The sequence below is a fragment of the Psittacula echo genome (assembly GCF_963264785.1).
Source record: "Psittacula echo genome assembly, chromosome: Z".
Taxonomy (NCBI): Eukaryota; Metazoa; Chordata; class Aves; order Psittaciformes; family Psittacidae; genus Psittacula; species Psittacula echo.
In genome coordinates this window covers 85,732,654-85,756,119 of record NC_137742.1, presented here as the reverse complement: position 1 = coordinate 85,756,119, position 23,466 = coordinate 85,732,654, and the positions used below count along the sequence as shown (strand labels likewise).

General features: G+C 41.9%; 1 protein-coding gene across 2 annotated transcripts in view; it reads left to right on the top strand.

The window, feature by feature from the left end:
- The window catches only part of NUP93 (nucleoporin 93), an 84,616-nt gene that overhangs the window by 33,255 nt on the left and 27,895 nt on the right, over positions 1-23,466 (top strand). For both annotated transcript variants that reach the window (XM_080638641.1, XM_080638642.1), the window contains 2 exons: positions 17,959-18,021; positions 20,012-20,140. In XM_080638641.1, the coding sequence (XP_080494767.1) occupies positions 17,959-18,021; positions 20,012-20,140 (192 nt within the window). The remainder of the gene's footprint in view (positions 1-17,958; positions 18,022-20,011; positions 20,141-23,466) is intronic.

Sequence of the window (23,466 nt, the reverse complement as noted above, 5' to 3'; positions counted from 1 at the left end):
AAAAGAGCTATTTTCCTAAGGAGCTCGGTTGCTTTCCAATGCACAGCACAGTGCCTCTAACCTCCCAAGGAGAGCTGCTTTCCCCACCAAGAGTTGAATTTGGTGCTGTTGGTGCTTCCAGTCATCGGTGAGAGGCATTGACATTCAGGGTTTGTATATAAAAAAAGGGGTTAGCATTCTGAATTAAAAATTAACATGTTCTCTGCATAATTACAGACTTACAGCACACACTAATACTGTACAAAAAAGGTCTTTCCAAGCAGAGTTTAATGGCCCAAAAGCAGAGCCATAACTTCTTTACCCCCAATCTCCTTTTAAATTAGCATTGAGATGTTTAAAACACTCCTCAAATTCTGCTGTAAAGTAGCTGTTTGGCTTCCAGTTGTGGTTTTGGGGGGTTTTGGTTTTTTGGGGCATTTTTTGTTTCTTTTTTAAAAGGCAATTATTCTTTTTAATGCTAAAGATGGAAGTGGTTTGCATATTTATGGTAATTATAATTTCGAAAATAATCTAGTAGATATTTAACAATGGCTGTGGGTAAATGGACACTTGTTGTGCTTTGTTTAAACCATTACATCTCAATTATCACTTGCTGGTGAGAGCATGGGTAATACCCTCAGTTCTTTGTTAAAAAGGCTCTAATTAAAGCTGGTTCCTGCTCTCTCCTCTTGGATAAATATGGACCTGAGGTAGTTCAGTGACACTGTCAAATGGAGTGCAAGTTCCCCATTCATCCTGACAAATGATAACCTTAATTGGGGTGTGGGGTGTGGATGGCAGGAACAGCACTGCCAGTGTTGGTGCTAATCCCCTCTGCTTGGCTGTATTTCTCCCCTCTCCTGTGCTTGGGATCTGCATTTGTCTCATTTTACAGCATTTGTGCTCCTCCATCCACCTGGTCACAAAAAGCAGTGCTGTCATGGGTGTTTCTGTACAGCCATTGCATCCTACCTGCTGTTCAGTGCAGAGCCAGCTGCAGAAAACCATGTTGAAGCTCGAGTTTCGTTTGAGCTCTGTAATACGCCAGTAACTCCTTCCCAGTCTGAGTGAGCTGGTGGTTTTAACCCTGCAAGAGCATGGCTTCTAGTGATGATGGTACTGGATGTGACTGGAGCTGGTCACTTGCCAGTTCTAGGTGTGGGGTTTTTTTTGCTTTGACTCTGGACAATTCATGTTCTCTTAGTCTATGAAAGTTAGCTCTTTACCACAAAGCCCAAATTCCCTGTCAGATAGGCCAGTTGCATGATAACATACTCAGCCTGCCTGATTCTTTGCTCTGCACTGTTTGCATGTGAATGTAACTGTATCAATGTGAAAGCATTAGCCTGAATTTTCTCCCTCTCCACCTCAACCTGTTTGAATGGACTAATGAACCCCCAGCTTCCCTTTCAGCATCCCTCTGAAGGGAGAGGATGAGTGCGCAGAGCTGAAATCAGAGCAGCGTGCTGGGTCTGACAGCCCTCCTTCTGAAGAGCCCTAGTATGTCATGAATGCTGGATCATCACTCTGCCCGCCTTGCAGAGGAAGCGAGCTAATGCTTTAAGGCACTCTCCAGATCCAGTATGACAGTGCAGTATTTGCTGCTGCTACAGTGCTGAATTAGGCAAAGAAGAAAAGGGGTTTGTGAAGGTGGTACCTATTGCTGTTTTAACTTGCTGCCAGCAATGTGTCTTGATTTTGCTGGCTAATGCTTAATGATGATAGCAGTTGTTGCAGCTGTAGGACTTCAGAAAGGAGCTAATACAGGAGGAGATCCAGGGGGGCTTTTGTGTTTTTCCTTTAACCCCTGCCCAGTGTAAGACTGGGAAAGAAAGGGAGAAGAGATTACAATGGTTCTAGACCAACATGTTCTCTGGGTTTTTGTTGAATTTAAAGTAGGGATGGATGACAGCATCTCTGATTTTTGTAGTTACAGTGAAGGAATCTCTTGCACTCCAGATGTGCACCCCTACCCAAGAGGGAAGGAGGTCATTGTGGACACACAGGGAGGAAGCAGTCCTGACACAGAGGAGAATGTTTATATTCCAGTGTCTTCTGCATGATCTTTTGCATCATCATTTTCCGAGGAATATGATGCTTTCTACTTTCGGAAGAAGTACTTTCACAGTTTTCCCTAGCTGTGGCCTAGCAGCCCTGAATGATAGTTTTTTCCCTTTTCCTACCACAGTCACATTTGAGTGCAGAAGTGATTGATTTGTGAGCTGACTGAACACTCCACTAAATTGATTGCCAGTGAAACAGATAGCAGTTCCGACATCTTAGCTGGGTTACCACTCAGAGTTGTTTACACTAACAGCCATTTGGGGTGAGTAGTTTCTGTTCATAACCCTCAAAGCTATTGCTTTAAGAAATGCATAGCTAAAGGGAGACAGTTCTGTGCTGAACTACACTGAGAAAGCTTTCCTTGTGACATCCTGAGCTGGCAGTGCAATATGTAAGATAATATATATATAACTGATCTGTAATGCGTAGTTCTGCAGTTGCGAGTAGCTTCTGCCATAATATTGCATGGCCAGAAAATAATAAGAGAATGTCTGTTGATAAAAGCAGCATTTTAAAAGTTGTGGCTACCAGCTGCAAATGGATCATTACATTCCTGAAATAGCTGAAAAGGCTACAGCCTGTACCAAAAAGCTGACTGTCTCTCCAGGTACCTTTACCTGTTTTAAGGTTTGGTTTTAAAAAAAAGCGTTTGGTTTTTTAAAAAAGCAAAAGTTCTCTGTATCTTCTGTGCTTCTGGCTCTGCACCACTAGTGAGTTATGCAAACTAGAGCTAGGTAGGGTGAGTGGTGTGTGTGAGGTGAGCAGCAAGCTACCAAGGCGAGCATGGCTGCAGGGACACTGCCAGGCATGGATGCTCAGAAATGCAGGAGGAATGCCAGGGTTAAATTATTCCTGCAAATGTATATCCTTCCTTGCCAGGAAGGGACTTTACTTGGTGTAGCTAGTTGTGATCAGTGGATTTCCCTGCAGTGCAACAACTGCAGCTTTCCTCTAAGAACATGAGTTGGTTTGAACCTGTCCTCTCTACTCATGAGGAGGACATCCTGGTACAAGGATTTAGGTATTTAGTACAGTGTTTGTCTGGTCACAAGGAGGGAGGGTTCACCCTTGGGATCAAGTTTGCTAGTTTCAAAACCAGCATACACTGTATTTGGAAGACCACTCTGCCACCTGTGAAGCTCCGAATTGTGCAAGGTGCTCAGTGATGCTTTTGAGGTAAGTAAGCCTGAGCCACAGAGCAGCTTCTATAGACACAATGCTGTTAATGGATTGCTCCTAAACCAGGGAGTGCACTGTTGATTCAGAGGCTCAGTTTTTTTCCTCTGTGTAAAATATCCTGCACCATTGTTACTGATAATTCATGTCCAGCTGATACCCCTGCAGTGTTGTTTTAATTAAAATAGAAGTGGAAATAATGAATTGGTGGCATTGGTGGTGATTCTGCAGCTCCATCAATGTTAATGCACAGTAAAGCACTCTCCTGATAGCTTTCTGTGGTTAAATTAAATGTAGACATCCCAAGTCTGAATATTTTTGTGTATTTGTTTGCAAATACAAGCCATGTAATTTGGTAAGCAGAATTATGCAATTGTGAAATGCAGGACTATTGCAGCAGGGGTTTAAAAAGAAAGCACTTTGAATTTGGGAGTGTCACCAGCAATTTGCAGAGGGACAGGAACTCTGTTGGTAGCATGGGTTAAATGTGCACTTGGCACCCGTGGAAGCAACTGCCCAGTAGTGTTACTCTTGCGTTTTGTGAAATGCTTCTTCATGGTTGTACGTTTTGCATATTAGCAAATGCATTCCTTATTTCTTCAGTGCTTCTAATGTTTTTCTTTAAGATGGGGGTGCTCTGTCTCTCGATTTTTCTCTGGCTTTCTGCACTGTAATGATGGCACACACCATCACCTGACTGCTGGAATACACTGGCCTGACTTTAATCATTGGGTGACTGGCTCTTACCATGGTTTCATCTCTACTGTTTTACATCTCCTCTTGTAATTGCACCCTTGCTGGTAGCATTGTTTTTCTATTGGTGACAATGAAGGGCACATGTTAGTATTTTACATAACCTTGTACTTTTTGGGTTTTGTCTAAAGTGTAGGCGAAGAAGTACTTTGCAAATAAAATCCTCTTTATTTGTATGAAAGCAGCATATTTTCACCCCTTGTGCTATTGTGTGTAAGACTGGGTTATGTATAAAACCACTTTTGTAAGTACCATATGGAGGAAGAAATAGTTCGGTGAAGCCTGTGTTAATAACAGGACTGCATTTCTGTAGTGCAGACAGCTTCATGGAGGTAGATATCCTTACAATTAAATAAGATGTTCAAAGCCATAAAAAGGAGCAATGTTTAATCTAAATAGTATCTAAGGCTTTTAACTGCTAAATAACCAAGCCCAGCAAAACAATAGAGAATCAAAGCTCCCCTCTGAAGAACATTGACACCAATTAATATACAGTAAAATTATCCGCCTGTACAAGTTGGTTCAACAGCTCTGCAGGACTAAAATGGCAGAAGCTTTCTGTTGCTGTATAAAAATCAAACTCCCATTTATTTCAGCCTCATGGTATGTGCAAATTCATGCAGCTCAGTTAAGGGAATAGCTTCACAACTGGTGTTCCAATCTGTGGCTGGAGTGCTGCATCACAATGCAGCAAATGCATTTTCCACATTAACCAGACATGACAGCTGAAATGATTATTAACCATGCAATATGTCGGAAGTCATCAAAAATTCACATCAGAGTAATTGCAGTGGCTCGGGGGAAAAAAAATAGTAGCATCTCTCTCCTCCTGCCGCCTCACCCCCTCCTAATTCCTACATGGTACAGTCCGTTAACAATAAAATATCCTTCTGTAACCTATAAACTGTTACTCCCATCAGTTACTGGTTTCAGACTGATGCTTTCCCTAGAATTTGAATAAAGCATCACTATAAAAAAAGAAATATATCTATAGACGCTTTACAGGCAGTGGTGTTCAGCCGTGGAAAGCAGCTGCTTTCTTATTGTCTTGCTGGACTCTTGACTGTCTCAGCCATTTCAGGACTTGCAGGTTTGATTTACAATTTCTTACATTTTTAAAAGATGAGAAAACTTGAGCATTAATACAGAAAGATACAGCTGTGTAAGCCTAAATCCCAGGTAACTGAAGTGTGGCAGTTACAGCCAGCATTAACAGGTTTGTAACTCCTCAGTACTGAGACCTACAGGTAGGAATGTATGTATTTTAAAATCTGTAAAATGAAGCTGACGAGCTTGCTTTGGTATGAGATTTTGCCTTCAGGTGTCTTCTCTGGCGGTTTTTCTTTGTGCTCTTGCTGCAGGTCAGTTCAATCTGTAGGTGAGTAATTCAAGAGAGCAGGTGGGTTGATGTGGAGAAATGCTCCTTTGCTCCCAGAAAAGCGACGTTACGGTCTGTGCCTTTACCTTCTAAACCTTCTAATCTCCTTGGCTAGAGCAGCCGTTGGGTGGGGCAGCCTGGGCTCTGCTCTGGGCTTCGGTCAGGTTGCCTGTTTACAGACCCTCTTGACATTGCTGACTTTGCTTTTCATTTATGCAGAAATATCGGAGCGTAACTTTCTGAATACCTTGATTCCTGTTGTTCTCTTCCCTAGGCTCTGAAATGTCTATGGAAGTATTTGAAACCAAAAAAAAAAGATGCTGCTTGATGACATGATTTTTCCCCTAGTTTTCATTGTGGTGCGAAGATCTGGGTCTACTCTGTTTCCTCTGTTCCTCCAGATGCACTTAAGATTTATTTAGGAGACACACTAAACTTCCTCTAATTTTATTTTGAAGTAAGGATTTCAAATGGGAGATAAAAATGAAAATAAGATAGAAAATACTTCTTTGTTCCCAAAGTAAATGGAGACACTTGGAGATTTGATATTTTGGGTTAGTTTCTTTAACTGGGGTGGTGAAGTGTATTTGCTTAGTCAACTGGAGTTTGCAGCCTAGACCCCACCTCTCTTTCAAGTGAATAGGGTATGTTATGAAAGGGGTTAAGCCAGTAAAATCATAGTAAAAGGAAGCAGCTAGGGAATTAACATTTATATAAATGTGGTGGCCGTGACGAGCTGGGTGGGTGGCAGCTGATTTAATACTGTCAGCTCTCGGGACTCGGAGGTTGCATGCAAACTGGGAGCTCTGCCTGCCTGTGGTACGGGGACAAGAGTGTAGGGTGGGTTGCTTTTCCCCTTTCCTTTCAAATCTGTTTCTCTATATGGAGAAAAGCAGGTTAATGAACTGTGCTGTGCTGGGACAGTGCCTGCGCTCTTGCAGCACAGAACGACTTGCCTCCCTCCTTCAGGGCTTTCTCCCAAATATTAAGGTGCCTGTATGCTGCTACCTTCTGCACTCCTCCTGTTGTCAACTGCCAAACGCACAGAAGGGGAGGCAGGAGAACAGTGGCATAGCATGGCAGGAAAGTTGCATCTTTTAAACAAGATTACCTGTGCAAAGGTGGGAGTGTGTGGTGTGTATGTTTCGCCACAAAAGCAGCTCAGCCAGAAATCAAATGCAAGACAATGAAATGTGTGTTTTGCATGTGTAAAAAGATGGAGGAAGGCATCTCCACTTACCCTGTATGGGAGATGGCTCAATTACCCCTGCAGTTAGTACACTGTGGCAAATTATTTTCCTTTGTCTGAAGTGGGTGGGAAACACGGTTCAACTAAGCTCCATAAATTAATGTACTTAAAGAGGACTGAGCCACCGTAATTAATAATTAGCTGTAGGTCTCTTCTAGCAGGGTTTTCCTGTGATATCTGCTGGCAGCAGCTGACTTGCCATTTCATGTACATTAAAGTCCGAAAGCTCGTGTGTCTTGTTAATGCGACACACAAATAAAGGCTTCACTGCTAGAAAGTTCCTCAGCAAGGGTGGAGTACAGCCAGAAGAGAAAAATGGAAACCTTTTGTCTCTGGTGTATCCTCAGCACACTGGGCTCCTGCTCCAAGTCTGAAAAGTTTAAACCTGGGGTTTATTGCACAATAGGAGAAATGAGCTGAAAAAGGATAAAGTACTTACTATAACATCATTTGTTGTAGCAGAGAATTTTAGTGCACACCTCTTTCTCTGAGCTTTATAATGTCAAACATTTAAAAATACAAATTGTATTATTAAAACAGGCATATTCCAGCCTTTTGGTTTTTATTTCAATGATCTGTAATTATTAATTCATAGGTAATTGAAATAATCAGCTCTGTGAAATGTATCAGGAATGTAGTAAAGAAACACCATTTCTGAAGACCACAGCGTGTTTAAATTGAGGATTTAAAAATGTCAAGACATGTATGAACTCCAAATTGTGTGCTTTCACTGTCAGTAAAATATTGATATTTATTCTGAGGGACACCCTCTCATGCCGAAAATACCTGTTAATAACTAAATACAGCTACCTGAATAAAGTAGCTATTATTTATGTCCAATATTTAGGAAGAATGGGCTAGCTAATGTGGGCTTACTTTTCTAACTCAGGTGGATGATTTTGCCAAATCATCCCGTGTTATTTAAGACATCAGAACTTCAAATTCGCTTGTTTTCTTAAAATTTAAAAAAAAAAAAAAAGGTTACATCCTTCACACTACAGTATATCTAATCATATCTCTTTCTTTGTAGTGTCAGCCAGCCACAGTCAGCAAGAGGAAGTAGCTTTAACTTTGGAAAGGTTTTCTTCCCTATGTAGATTTTTCTGTGAGACTTCAGATTGCAATAGGAATGTTAGGGGAAATCCCACTGTGGAGGTGTGGCTCTAAGGAAAGCCACCTCTGCTGGGGTTTAGGTTTTGCATCCAAGTTTAACGTGGTTATCACGTTTACAGAGCTGACAGGATTTTTGATGTCTCTGAACCAGGCATTGTCCCTTCGAGGTAGCGAGTGTCTGCTGCATGCATCACTTTGTGTCTGAAATAGAGTTGGAGGCTGGAAGGCTGTTGCTTGGCTTTTTTTTTTTTTTTTTTGTCTTTTTTAGCCAAAGCAGAAAGATAAATACTGCTTCAAGGAATGTTCAGGAAGGTGGTGCATGGACTTTCTGCTGTGGGATGGGGGCACAGGAGCTGAAAGCCTGCTGCTTGAGTCAGCCTGAGAATAGGGAGAGTGTGAGGCTTATAGTGCTGCCAGGCTCGCTACTTGCATGAAGAGGAGGTAAAGAGAACTGATATTTTCATTACTATTTTTTTTACATACACTTTCAGACTAACTTGAAGGCATTTCACTGGTTTTATGCACTTGAAATTGTGAAAGAAGAGATGTGAACATAACGATAATGTTTTTTTGCTTCCCAAAAAAGCCTGAGAACAAACCTGTTTCTCACGAACAGCAAGGTTACGTGCTCCCAGACAGGCAGAAAGATAAAGCACTTAAAGGGCAAGGGGAGACAGAAAGGTTGCACTAAAATGTGCAGAAGTGGGTTAGAGGAGGCTGGGAGTTAGTGACTAGCAGGTTTGTTTAATAATTTGTCCTTGCTGGTGTTCTATCAGAAATGTGCTGCTTCAGGCTGGGAAATACTTCACCTGATAGGGACGGCTGTTTGGCTTTCGGATGTGATCCTGAAAAATTAATTTTCTGCCACCAACTGAAGTGGGTTATTGTAGCTGCCTATATGTTGATACTAATGTACAATTAGCCCAGCCACAGACACTGCAAGCTTGTCACTATGCCTCCTTTATGCCTTTTTCTTTCTAAACTACTCCCTTGTTAGCTAGTGTTTTCTGTGCTACCTGGAGATAAGCCTATCCTTCCATAACAGAGCTGGACAGTCCACATTCCTTGGCTTTATCAATTATTTTGTGTGATGCTGAGAGATTTCCAGTGGCTGGTTGCTTAGCTTGCACCATCTCGGGAGTCTTCTCGCCAGCTTTCAGTGCAGTGAATCGAGGTGTGGTCCTCAATGGCAGTGGTGTGCTTCATCCCTGCCCCTGCCATGCAAGGACATGACACGGGCAGGAATTCCACGTAGAGATTGTATTTGTGGCTGCATTACTTGAGCATGCTTTCCTTTAGAGGAGGAAGGACACGCAGATAGATACCTCTGAGAAAACGTGGAGGAACCACAGTGCTAAAATGGCAGCAGAAAAATGAGAAAATGGCGTCATCAGTGAAATTAGTTTTGATGGCTGGATTTCAGGTTTGTCCTGCCTGATGAGAGGATGTGTTCAGCAAGAGGTGTTGTATTACAAGCTTAGTTATGACAAGGAATGCTTTAAAATAATTTAAATATGTAGTTTTTCCTCAGTATTCCCTTAAAAAGCATGATACCAGAGAGGTGGATGTAAGACCTTATTGCAGTGGATGATCAGAAGTTGTCTTTATTTGCATTCTATAAATATTTTTAATACAGGAGTGCATTATCAATCTCAAACGTATTGGCATCACCTCATGAATTATTTAAGATAAACTCGAAGGAAGAGACAAAGGCCTGAGTTTTGCTTTGACTGTGAATCTTTTGATGTGTGTATGGTTTTTGTAGGGTTGTGTTTCTTAAACGGGATGTTAACACAAGGATTGTTATAGCGCAGGGGAGAGAGACTGTAACCACTCGCCATAGCACTGAGCAAGGGCGTCCCTCTGCATTTAAAAATCTTGAGGAAAAACATAGCCATGTATTTGGAAGCTTGACAAATGAACTCAGATTTCAGATCGCGTGGTTTGTTGGCTCTGTGCTGATGCTGTTGCTGGTGGTGAAGCGCCGGTGCTGAAGGAGATGGGGCTTCCTGCTGGTCCTGCTGGCCTGATCTGCGCAGAGAGCTTCCCTCTCTATTCCAAGTGAGGTGCCTTTGCATGTAATTGCCTTTATGACATTTTGGTTTCTTTATCAAGGCAAACAGAAATGCAGTCTGAGATGCTTTGGGGTGTGATGTACCAATATTAGGCAGCTGAACAAGCTCCTTATGGTGGCTCTTGAGTAATGCTTCCTATTGTTGTAATTGGCTGGCAGGAGTATGTCCACCTTCTTTCTCTAGCTCAGATACATTTGACTTTTCATTGGTTATTTTTTTTTTAATCATTCTGTTCTTTGCATGACCTCGAAGGAGGTTAGGCTTATTCAAGTCTTTCTGTTTTGTTATTGCATGTATTTCCTTGGCACTTTGTAGCTTGGTAGGACATGGGATTCTTGTTGAACAGCTCCCAGTTGCACTGCAGGTAGAAAGAAAATGAGTATGTGCCTGGGGAGGAAGAGAGGATCACTAGAGAAAGTAGCACTGTTCCTTACACTATTTTTGTGTTGCATTAACAAATGCTGTCAAAAATGATCTGTGCAGTGGCAGCTGATAATTGTACGTGGAAGAGAACCTCATTCTGAGTACCTTTGCTGTAAAATTTTAGATTAAAAAAAGCATTATCTCAGTTTTATGCTGTTAAAGTGTTTGTGACTTTGAAAAAAAAACCCGACCCAAACCCAACTAAAACTGTTTCTAAGAGCATTCCCATGCACTGTGGAGCCCAACATGACATGGCAAAGATTTTTAGAGCCAGAGAGTGAGAAGCTAATCTGTGTAATTGAAGTTATTTTGGTTTTGCTCTGAAAGGGAAAGACACAATAAATAGTATTAATACTTACTAATATTTTAATCATTAGCTACACTGTATAAGTAATACTTAAATTACGTATATTCCATGGTTGATATATTTTGCTAGGTTTTAGAATAGAGTGTCCTATTTCACTCAATCTTTACGCTTGCATTTGTTAAATCTTGCAAATTTCTCTGACTTTTTTTTTTGTTTTGGGTTTTTTTTTTGTAAAATCTTAAAGTGCATAAGAACACTGCAGTGAATTTCCACAATATCTTAGCAGGGAAGCCACTTGTAAGTACAGTTTTAAGTGAAATACTGAGATCTTATAGTGAGTAGAAGCCTGAACTCGATGAGCATCCTATGTTAAATGAGAATAAACTAAAATGAGCAGAGTCATGTTTCCTGCCAGCAGCAATGATCTCTATAAAGCAGTGCCGTGCAGCAAGCAGTTCAGTTTTGGGGCTGCTGGTGCAGTATTCCAGCAGAAAAATTGAACAGTGGGATTTTTCTAGACATTTCCAGTGTGATAAAGCTGTGCTCCCTGTGTATTTCATGGTAGATGTTGCTTATATTCGCTGCAAGCACCTTGCACTCTCCTTGATGGCTGCATGCTGCAAATGCATTTTGGAGAATTGAGGTTGAGTGTGGCGTATGATGACGCCTCTTAGTGCTGGAAGATGCTTTGATGTTAGCTGGTGGGTTGTTATTACCTGATGGTTTGATACTAGACTTCCACACTTAATGGATGGTCTCCTGTCTGAAACAGGAGCTGAGAGGTATGTGTCTTTCTTCCCTCAAAGCCTGTATGTCTACGGAACACATTTCCAGTCTTCACTTGCCAGATCCAAACAGTCCCAAGAAGAGTCAAAGAGCATGTATTATCTGCTCCTGCTTCTGTTAGGAGCTGATCTGTGATTGCCTGAGGAGTGCTTCTTTCAGCTGTTTGAGTTTTTCCTGTCACGGCTTGAAGGAGTAATGTTTATCCAACACGGCAAAATCCAGTGTTCTTGGATATGGTCTGAGGATTACTGTGAAAACTGCATGAATTTCACAGATCAGACAGTCTAAACCAGTAAAATAATACAAAAAACCACTAGATTTTTGTATTGCCGGCACTATCCTGTGGCAGAGAGCATTTAGTCAATATTTGCCTACAGCTTGTTCTGTGACACAGATTAAAGACTGACTCAAATCAAGCCTTACCTCAGTGGCATGCTGATGGGGCAGGGAAGCCGTGCTTCTGCCCCAGGACCTGTCTCCAGCAAAGGTTGCTTTGTGCACATAACCCATGGAAGGTGGCTGGTGGGCAAATGGTGGTGCCCTTTCTGCAGGGCATGCATGGGGAGTTGTGTGCATTGCATGGAGCTGTGCATGAGCACAGTGGGCGTTCGCCCTCGCTGCTGCCAGGGTGAGGTCTGTGCTGCTGCTCCTCCATGACTAAAGGAGACGACATGCAGAAGGTATTTGGTAGTTGTGACTGCCCCATCCCTGGCAGTGTTCAAGGCCAGGTTGGACAGGGCTTGAAGCAACCTGGTCTCATGGAAGGTGTCCCTGCCTGTGGCAGGGGCTTGGAACTGGGTCAGCTTTAAGGTCCCTTCCAACCCAAACCCATTCTATGATTGTCTACAAGCATGGAGTACAGTCACAGTACATTGAGGGAAGGTGGTTTAAGACCCCTGTGAAGGCAGGTAGTGGAGCAGCAGATCTTCCCTAAGCCCAGTGTTTGGCTGTATTAGTACAATTTTGTGTTACAGCTATTAGTTTGCATGGTTTTCTCTCTATAAAGCTTCAACATGGCTGTTGCTTTCAAAGCCTCTGATGCAAGAACCAGCACTTGGGTCTTAGCAAACTGTAAACCCTTCTGGATTTTCTTCTGTTTAGTCAAGAGTGAATTAATTTTTTAGGAAAACATTGTATGATTTCGAGTTCTAAGCACAGTGGTAAGGAACTTCAGTATTGTAGTTTGACAAGCTCAGCTGTCTTAGGCTAGGAAAATCTTGTATTGCTAAATTCTTGAACACTGAGACAAGCATTATTAGACCTTCCTTTTCAGTGGACCTTTGCATCTGTGTACAATGTTCTTGTCTGTCATGCAGCTTTGAAGTGATGCTGGTTGGTAAATCAACCTTCCTTGGATTCTCTTGCTGTGTGAGGATCTCTGTGCTTGGGCCCTTAGTCTGCTTTGGCCCCACAGCAATTTTTGCAATCTGAAGTCCTCTAAAAAGAAAGCCAAATTCACAAATGCCCTTAGCCCATTGTATTTGGTTGCTGATCTTTGGGTAGCTGTCTTGCTCTTTGAAGGACACTGTATTGCACAGGACAAGGTATGTATTGAAGCTGCTTACTTGTGGTGTTTTAGCAAAAGTTGATGCTTTCTGCAAAACAAATCTTAGGAGACCTGTAGAAGCTTCTGAGAGATGCTGGTGTGATGCATGCAGAAGAAGAGTCTGGACCAATACTGCCCGTTCTGTGCTGGCATGTCCCCATCCTCAGTAATGGCCACATCATTGTTTATGGGTCCATCTGATCAAAGCCAGCCAGCAAGCTTTGATAATTTTGCTAGCATAAGCAGTAATTCGGATTGAAATATAGTAAGGTTTGTGTGGCAGTGGGTTCCAGGTTTTGCTTCATTTCACCCTGAGAAAACATGGCCAGGAGAGCTGTGCTGGGGTGCAGCACCCTGGGAGTGTGCTCAGACTTGTGCGCTTTCGCAGTGGGACTGTATTTAGCAAATCTTAACATTCCTAGTAGAAATCATAAAATCAGGTGGTTGATATGCAACATTGTTCCCAAACCATTGCCAAAGAATGATTTTTTTTTTTTAATTTTTTTTTTTTTATTTTTTTTTTTTGTTAACCATATAGTCATCATCCCTGCTGGTGCTTTGCAGCATTCACTGATCTACTGGAAATCCATCACTTGGAAATGTTTTAATCAAAGAGCAATTGACTTGAAAAGGCCCCAGATTGTTCACTTCATTTTCTCCTTTCCTTCCTTGCCAATGAAAAAGTAACCATTGCTGTCGACATCCAAAGCCTCAGTATCCTATTTGGCAACATTTGCCTGCGCTTTGACAGCTTGAATACTAAGATCAAGTATTAAAAGTATGGCCTGGCTGATTGAAGTAATTAAAAGACTTCTATCAGCAAGGAGAGAGTTTACTAACCTCATTTACTGCAGTAAATGGAAGAAACTTTCAATCTCCTGTCAAAAGGAGACCATCAGTGCACGCATGCCGTTTCATACTGGTAATGAATTAGTTACTGGAACATCTTGCTGGAGTTCAGTTTGGAGCAGGACAGTTCCGTTGCATCAGCCTGTGTTGGGCAGTGGTTACCTGAGATGAGAAATGATAATGGAGCATGGAGCATGGTGTGAACCAGGAAGTGGCACAGAGCTCCCAGGGGTCCTGCCCCTCCACTGGTGGGGCCACACTTCCACACCATCCTTGAGAGAGGCACAGTGGGACTGCAAAAGAGGAAGAATGTGGGGAGATCCGACTGGAATCTAAAGGGGAAAAGATTCAAGAGGAACTGGAATGTGCTGGGGAAAGATGCTGAGAAGTAGTAGACATCTAAAAATAAACAGGACTATCTGGAAAATGGGAACCTGAAGGTGGAAGAGTGGGTGTATTTCTATGCTTGTGTCCCTGTTTGGCAAACACCATCTCATCAGATATTGTACAAACTGTGTGTAGGAAACATTTAGCAGTGAGTGTTGCGGAGAACCTGTGATGGAAAAGGGTTCTGCTGCTTCCCCTCCAAACTCGACTCAGGAAGAATGTGTGGGAGTCCCACAGTAACAGAGAGAAAAATGAAATGCCACTCATTAAAGCAGAACAGCATGATATGACATGAGGGCTCTGTGTGCTTTTTGCATAAACCTGCCTCAGGGAAATCAGATAAGTTTTCTTTTTCCAGCAAAATCCAGGCTACGTTAGGATCCCTGCAGTGGCAGAGCTCGTGCATGGAGAGCAGCAAGGTAAAAATTTCGCCTCTGTGATTTTAGTGATGCTCATGTTAGCTATTCCTATCTTTGCCATCTGCTCTGTGAAATAGCTCGTTGTCTCCTAGCATTATCTCTGTTTTCCTCCTGCTTCTCTTTTTGGATACAGAATATGAAGTAGTGTCTCGTTGCTCCTTGTGCAATGAGTAGCATCTCCCCTGAGAGGGCTGCTCGAGCTCTGTGGGTCGTATACTCCCTGTGCATGCTGAACACCCTGCCTCCGTATCCTTGTACAGCCTGCCAGCATTTGTGGCAGTCAAACGTTGCCTCTGGGACTGCAGAAAGATTCAGGGCAGGTGTAACTCAGTGAGCACAACCAGTGCTGCTGTTCAAGGCCCAGACTTTAGAGATACTGAACCCTTAAAGCTGTTATGCGACCTGGGATTTTTGAGGAGAAAAATTCTCTAGCGTAAAGCACATGTCTTCCATCTTTCTGCCCACCCTTGTTCCAGGGAGCTTTTTCTTACGGCACATGGACATTTGTGTGCATTTATATACATCTGTGAAATCTAAATGTCCAGTAACCAAAGAATAGTTCACCACTAGGTGGCAATGCAATAAACCCAGGGAATAAACGCTGTTACAGCACTCGGAAACTCCTCACTTCCTTAACGTATAATTTTGAGCATCAAAGCCTAGAGTGACAACCCCAGGAACTCTTGGCCTATTGAAGCACCAGCAGTCTTGTGAGCAGTAGCAGGAGCCCTAGCATCAGCTACTGAAACTTCCTCTTCTGAGGTTTGACAATTAGCCTTTGATTAACTGAAGCAACAGTTGTCACGCTATAGTCATAATGTTTAGCACAAGGCATAGGGTAACCTTTTTAAAATGTACCTCTTCTTGGTGAGGCATTACAGATACTATTTGGAATGTGTAAGGATCTTAATTTGCTAAAGGAGTAGGTTTTGAGGTTGAAAAAGTCAATTATCATCCCCTAATTGGCGTTCAGTGTAATGTACTCCCTTAAACGGACCTGGTGAGCACTCTGGGAGCAGGGAGGTTTCATTAAGAAAGATACTCAGCCTGGATTTACTGACTTGAAGGGAAGTTCAAACACGTCTTCAATTACTCTGCTGATTACCATCATTGCTGTGTACCTGTCTAGGCAGGTACCTGTTCAGCACAGGGAACAAGTCCCTCCAAGGAGAGAGGGGAGGACTGCAGACAGTAAGGTAGGACCTGTATCTGTTGGGGGGCTCAGGAGCCCAGTGCTCACAGTGTGCTTAGCACCTTCATAGAAAGCTATAGGTCTTTGTCTTGGAGACAGTGGGCTTTTCTTGCCTGTAAAATTAACAGCGTTGTTATGATATGGCAAATGCAGTGTTCTCTGCAACATCAGATCCCTACCGTCAGAAGTGGGGCTGTGTCTTCTGCTCAGATGTTGGTGTGTGCTTTAAAGGTCTAGAATTGTTATAATTGCAGACCATTTTTCTCCAGTTTAGATTGGAAGCAGTGAAATAACAAACTTGTTGCCCTCCAAAGTCCTTCCAGCCATGCAGACATGGACAGACCTTACAAAGAGGCATCTCCATCCAGGATGGAGCCAAGACCAGGTGACTGCAGCAGCCCTTTCATTGGTGACAGCTGCTGTAATAGTTGGTCCCCAGGCACGCGCAAGGACCTGGATTTCACTTACTTTTTTCATACTGTAACTGCACTTTCTCTGTGGGCACATCTAAAAATAAAGCAGAATGTGGCAGACAATGAGATGAAGAATATGCTGTGTAGAAGTGGCTGCTCTCTCCTGTATATAATTCAAGGGCTGTTTCTGTCTCAGAGGACAGCAGTTGGTTCCCTGTCTGGCATACAGAAAAGGGTCATGTCCCTGTTTCGAGCCCAGGGTGGAGTCACAGACTCTCCAGTACCCCAAATGCTTGTTCTACATGTATCAGAAGGAAAGGGTGCAGCGCCCTTTATTTTGCATGCATGCTGGTGCTGTGGAGCAGAAAGCCAGACAGCACACCTATGTGGTGGTTTCCTGCCAGATTTCTTCCATGTGGGAAGATTTCAAACTCTCCTCACCTCTCAGAGCTAAGTAGCAATCTGTGATACCTGTGGTTGTGCCAAGTACCGCTGCAGGACTATTTCAAACACCTACAGGCAATGTTTTCCCCAAGGTCCAAATGCCTATGACAGCAGGTGTCTGTCCTGCCACAGGATCCATGCTCCTCTGGAGAACCTGAGCTCTACCTAGCTTGCGTGGATCAAGACCTATATCATCAGATTGCTGGGGCAGGAAGCATTTGTTTGCAGGAAGCATTTGTTTGCAGGAAGCATTTGTTTGCAGGAAGCATTTGTTTGCAGGAGGATGTGCGGAATGAAGGGCATGAACGTCTCCTAATTCCCAGTAAGTTCAGTTGGATGCTGCTGCAGTTGTGGATTCTCATAAAAGCATGAAGCATGGTACACTGAATTCCCACTGCCTGGGTTTCTTGGAGGCTCTGAAGTTTGAAGCTGTGGAGTTGAGCACACAGACTTTTAAGATATTAGCACTTAATGAAGTCAGTAATGTTCTAGTTGATGACTTCAGAGGAGACGAATGCTTCTTTTCCTTTTTTATGATCTGAATCATGATTAAGTTGAAGTCAGAGTACAAATCAACTTGGTAGTTGGTGATATAATTGGCAATATAACAGTGAAATGCAAAAGGAAGATATTTTAGTTAAGGTGTAATAAACATTTCCTGTCTGTTGTCTGTCTGTGTTGCTGCGCTGTATTTGGTTAAAATTCAAAGTATGGCATGTGTCCTAGTATGGGTCATGAAAGTAACCTTTGGAATAAGGAGCTAACAACTCATCTGAATCCATCTGTTCATGTACACCAGACTTGTTTGAGATTTACTGATACACTGAAAATTGAAACTACAATTCTTATGTAATATTTTTTACCCGCTCCAGCTGTATGCATGGAGAGAGGCTGTGCAGTAAACATTTCCTGTATGCTTTCCAACTGTTTAGTTATTTCCATCCTTCCCCAACTGACTATTTTTAAGGCTCTTTTTCACAGTTCCTATCAGGCTTCTCAAGAGCTCCACTTCTGCCATTTTATTTTTTTGTTAACATACTCAAGTCCAACAATCTTATCTTGGCTTATCACTCCTACCAGCTTTCATCCTTGCTCCCTCAAATGGGTAGCAAGAGGAAGCGGTTGCTGGGACACAGAGATAAAAGAGAATAGAAACAGGACATTTCACTAGGATTTAATGCATATTAAACCAGAGGATTAGTGCATTTTCATTTTCACATTGCTCTGTATGGGCATCTTACTGTACCCCTGGTGAAGTAAAGTGACCTTTAAACTTCTCAGGAGTGGACTGAGGAGAGCTCTGAGCAGTGCTCAGGATTGGCAGAGCTGAGTGCTACAGAATGTACCTGATGTTAGTGCAAGGCTGATTTTGTTTAACTGAAGCTCTCTTTCTCCTTTTCTGCAGGGATTCCTGAAGAATGAAAAAGATAATGCATTGCTGTCAGCCATTGAGGAGTCGAGGAAGAGGGTAAGTTGGGGGGAAGAGCACATTTTCCTTAAAAAAAAAGGGGTGTGTGTGTGTAAGGAATTAGTAAATTAGGTATTTAACAAGCTAGTGGAATTGAAGATGTTCTGAGGCTGCAAAAAAAAAAAAAAAAAAAAAAAAGGAAATACTTGTCAGTTGTATTTCCACTGCAGTGTTTAGTACAGACAGGAGTCTGAACAGAGAAGCTGTTGTTCGTAAGGCCCAGCACACTCACTCCAACCCTCTCTTCATGGTTGCTGCCTTTTCTAGAGGTGATAATGCTTAGAACATGGGTTTTATTTCCTTTTTTGCTTGAGAAGTGCCTTGTGCCACTGACTTCTCATACAGCAGTGACACTCAGTGTGTTTATTGTAGCTGTTTCTCCAGGTTACAGGAGTTGTTGAAGTACATACTGCGTTCAGGCCTTTGCAGCAGAAGTGCTGCATGGTTTAATTCTTGTGTCTGAGGGAGAGCCAGAATACCATACTGCACTTAAGCTCAGGGTTTACTGAGTCCAGCTTTCTTCTCGTGAAAGGGACCAGTACTCAGTCTGTAAGTAAAAAAGGCAGCCTTTCCTTGTTAATCTCATCTGTCTTTACCTCTGAGCAAGTAGTTGTTTCAAAGATTTTCTGAGCTAGAAGTTGGTTTCTGATGTTCAATGTATCTGATCCTGTTTCTGAATCTATTTATGCTTTTGGTATCTGTCATGTTCTGGGGCATGATAACAAATAGAAATTATGCAGTATGGAAATACACTTCCTGTTGTTTGTCTTAAAGCTGCTGCTTGGAAATGTCATTGAATGCTTCCTAGCATTTATGCTACAGTTGTTTCCCTCCATGTACACTTTGGGCCATCAGGTCTGGAGCAGTGCCTGTGTTTCTTTCAAATGATAAGAAATAGTACTTAAGCATTATTAAATTATTACATATCATTATACTGTAATTATTGAAGCATACTTAAACCCTGTTGAAATGATTATAGTGAAGGTAAGGATAAGACCTGTATTCTACCATGAAAGTATAAAATGAATTTATATAAAAAGAAACACAAATCTCATGCCCTAGTTGCATGCATGCGCTATAATTCAATGTTACTGCCTCTTATCAATTATTCAGGGGAATGTTTTGCCCCTTAATTGACAATATCCTAACAGTGGGCTGTAATGAGATAAAAACTTATTCAGACAGCCAAGACATTTAGTTATGTACACAGCAGCACAAAGCTATGAAAGACAGAGGAGGTCAGAAAGGTAAAAAAGTGAAAGATCCAATATAGCTTACTCTCTGTTTAGAATTAGTGGAAATACTCATATTTCCTGTCCCGGATACTTAATAACAGTAAAGGTAGTGAAGCATTGTCTCTATCCTAACGCTGTTGCAAGAATATGGAATATTGAGGGAAAAGATGTTTCCTTCCATAGTTCTCCAATTTGATCTGAAGACAATATAGTACATCAGCCATTTTAAAAGTGAAAGGATGTTTTTTCTTGGGATACGGTATTCCTGCATGCTTTCCTGAGTTATATTCCTGATGAAAGAGACTTTCTGATTTTTTGGCACTGGTTAATTCTTTAATACTTTTATTTTATCCTATTTCATATTTAAAAGAAGAACATACTGGTAAAAACCTGAAAATGAAATATGGGCAATAAACACACATCTCTTAACTGCATTCTTAACAGAGGTGTGTTAACTTCCCAAGTTTTTTGTGTACTGCAGTACCGTGGAAGAGACGCAGACTCCCTGTTTTACCAGCTGGGAAAATGTGAGAGTTATCTTAATTACATACACATCCCCCTACTTTCTGAATCTCCTCGTACCTGAAAAGGAAGCCTCTTAAAATAATATGTAACACATCATTAGCTTGAGGGCTGACCTATCAATTTATCTAATTGCTATTTTATGTTTCGGTTTTGAGCTGGTCTATTAAAAGCAGAGCTGGGCTGTTTGATGTTTCTGTATGTTCCTTAGCTGTTTTTTTTTTCACCAACAGACTTTTGCTATGGCTGAGGAGTATCACCGAGAATCAATGCTGGTTGAATGGGAACAGGTGAAACAAAGGATTCTTCATACTCTGCTTGCATCAGGGGAAGATGCTCTTGATTTCACCCAGGAAAATGAGGTAACTCCATCTTTCTGAACAGTGTCATGCACCGCATGTATACAGCTGGCACTCCAGCACTGCTGAAACCACCTCTGGATAATTCTGTAGCTACAGCTACGTGACAATGAGAAATACCAGATCTCTGTTTAATTCCAGAATGGCTGTGACTAGCAGAATGCATTGTCTATGATTGTTTTTATTGACTAATGAGTACTGGCAGTGGATCTCTTATTGCTGAAGCTGTGTTTTAGGCAACATCTGTGCAAGCTGTAAACTTAGTCACTGAACACATATTAGGTCATTATACCTAGGGGGCAGAAAACATGCTGGGGTGAACTTCACCTTCAGGAAACCTCTGCAGCGCTAATGAGGCCAGACACTTTCGCAGGTCAGCATAGGTCTTAGAGTACCTCTTTCCCTTATCAATCTGTGCTAGTCATGATTTATGGCTTTCCTTAGGAGGCTGCTGAAGTCTCGGGGTTTTGGCTAAAACAAATGAATATTCAAAAAAAAGAAGAAAAGGGGAATGCTTTCCTTTTTACCTTGTTTTCTCATGCAATGAAGATAGAGGTTTTAGCAGCACAAAATTTTAGTGTTCGGCAATTCAAGGTTAATCCAGCAGTGACCAAATCTTTTGGGCAAGACTGGGCCTGTGTTTAACATGAAAAGGTATTTAGTAGCAACTTGAAGCATTCTTTATCATCTGTTGCAACCTGAAACTTTACAGTTTATTCTCTTAAAGAAAATGCTCCAGTTACATGGGTAAAACACAGTTACGTACAGAGTTGTGGGAATTCTGCCTCTCTGAGCTAGAGGCATTGGACATCAGCTGAGACTCCTGGAGCATGAATTTAAATTGGAGCCCCCTGCACAATCATCCATGAAAACTGTAACCTTGAGAGGTGATAGAGGGAAGGAGAATGCAAGTTGCTGTGCTGTCAGATCAGGAAACAGGCCCAATTTTTTATAACCATGTTCCCCACACTTGTTAATTGGAATGACTTACAGAGCTGCTAAGTACATGAAAATTAGAAAAGCCCTTTGTGTTAATGGGGTATGACCTGTATAGGGATTTGGAAATAATTAAAGTTGTTAATGAAATGTCCCTTTCTGATTACTGTTCTTTTAAATATAGGTTAATCCCAGTTAGCATACATCTTTTTATAGAAGCTTCCCCAGAAAGTACTTTACTGATACTTTTCTGTGACTTCTCAGAAGGTTCTCCATTTTTCCAATATTAGAAATACTAAATAATGCAGGCTGAATTAAGTTAAAACTAGGAACAGCTATCCCATTATTTTAAGATGTAAGTCTGAAGACTTGGTAGCAGATAGCTTCTGACATCTTTGGGGTGTGTGTGAGTTATTGGTGTGGGGTTTTCCTTTCAAAATGTGGATATTAGCTGCTCGGAGAAGCAATTTGATAACCTTTAAAAGGTAAATCCCCTTTTCTGATGTTTCAGTGTCGAATGGACACTATCCCAATCCTTGCCACTAAAATGCCAAGCACGAAATTGGAGGGAGAGAGGAGCTGGAAAAAAAACCTGTAATGTTTTTCATGAATGAGTTTAAAGACTCAATATACACTATCAGTCAGTAATACTTCACTCTTCATTTCAAAGCACTCTTAGTATCAGTATGTGATTTCAAGAGCATTTAAAATCCTTGATATATTCTAATCTTAGCCTCAAGGAGTCAAAGGTCTCAAGGCCTGAGACGTTTGAAGTGCGTCTACTGTGTTAAAAACCTGTTATCTAACCTCCCCACAGCAGGTTGTTCTTCTAAAAGCCTGTTCCAGTCAAGTAAGTTTTTTGTGTGTGTGACACAAACAGACACAGCCTATAGAATATAGTAGAGATTTAATTGATATCCTCTGGAGATGGAGAATCAACTGAAAAGGCACAGGTCCAAATGCAGCAGGGGGCCAGTCTGCCTTTGAGCCAGTTCTCAAGCTTTGGGCAAGCTAATTTGGGCAGAGTGAAATGCCAACACATTATTCATGGAAATAAGACCAATTAACAGGCAAAGCTCATGGTTCAAAGAACCTAGCACAGGACTTGCCATTAGGGTTTTCTGCTCCTCCTTGTCCTCCAGCCCAGCCTTCTCCCTGTAAGGGTAAACCAGAGCTTATAAAAAGATGCTTCTTAGGTGAAAAAGGGAGGAAAGCCTGAGTTTTGTTTTCAGGGTATCAAGAACCTGTGCTCTCAGGGGGTGTGTTCTGAGTCTTGTTCGACTAGGTGCCAAGGTGTTTCTTTTGTCCTTTTATTCCAGGTTTTTCTTTCTTTCACTCCTGCTGTCAAGCATCACACTCCTGCAGTGATGGAGAGACACTTTTGCTGTCAGCTCCTGTTCTGTCCCTTTGTATCTTGCCTTCATATCCCTTAAATCCCAAGGACTGCAGGATGCTTTCCACTCCCCCACTGCACCGTGGTGTGTTTCGATGGGGTTTCTCCAGCTCAGTTTATTCACTGCATCTACTGGCCAAGATATTTGGAGTGCTGACAAAATGTCTGCCCAGACTTCTGCTGAGGAATGTGCGTATGCATATGAGGATGATGAATAATGTATCTTTATAACATGGGGTTTGGTGTGCAAGTGATGCTGAACACTTGGCTGAGTGCAAATAAAGGAGTACTCCTTTGACAAGCAGCATCGTTAGGCTAAATGAATTTAAAAGATGAAAACGTGACAGCAGTGCAGTATTGCTACAGCTTTCATAAATGGGTAATATTCAGAATAAATATTACAGTTCTGAAAAGTCTTTCGAAAAAACTTGAATTCAGGGCAGGGAGAACCAAATGTGGTTATAAAAAACAGCCCAAGCTGTTTAAACAGTATCAGAGTAGAGATGCAGAAAGATCCATGTGTGTGTGTGCACACTTGCAATTCTGCAGTCCTTTGTGCATTACCCACTCTTCTGTTTTTCCTTTTGCTGCTCCAGTTAAGCTTAAGATCCTGACCTGACACACAATTCTTCTTGTATGCACCTAGCTGCAATTTTCAACAGATCTTTCATAATCTTTTCCTTGCTTGAAAGCTTGGTAAGTTCTGACTTGCCACCAAGGGATGTCCTCTCCCTTTCCCAAATCCCTCTCTTAACTTGCAGGGAAAGCCTCTTCAAACGCTGGTTACCAGCTGCAGGATGATTGCCTGTGCAGTACTCCATTTCTGCAGTTCAGGATAAAGAGTGGAAATGCCTTCCCCAACCTGACTCACTGCTTTAGTTTTCCTTTGGAAATTACCTTTTAGCACAGCCATGAGATAGTTCAGTGAACTAGTGCTTTTTTAGAGTTGAATAATTCAAAGATGAAGCCAGAATACAAGCATGAGATGGAAAAAAAATAG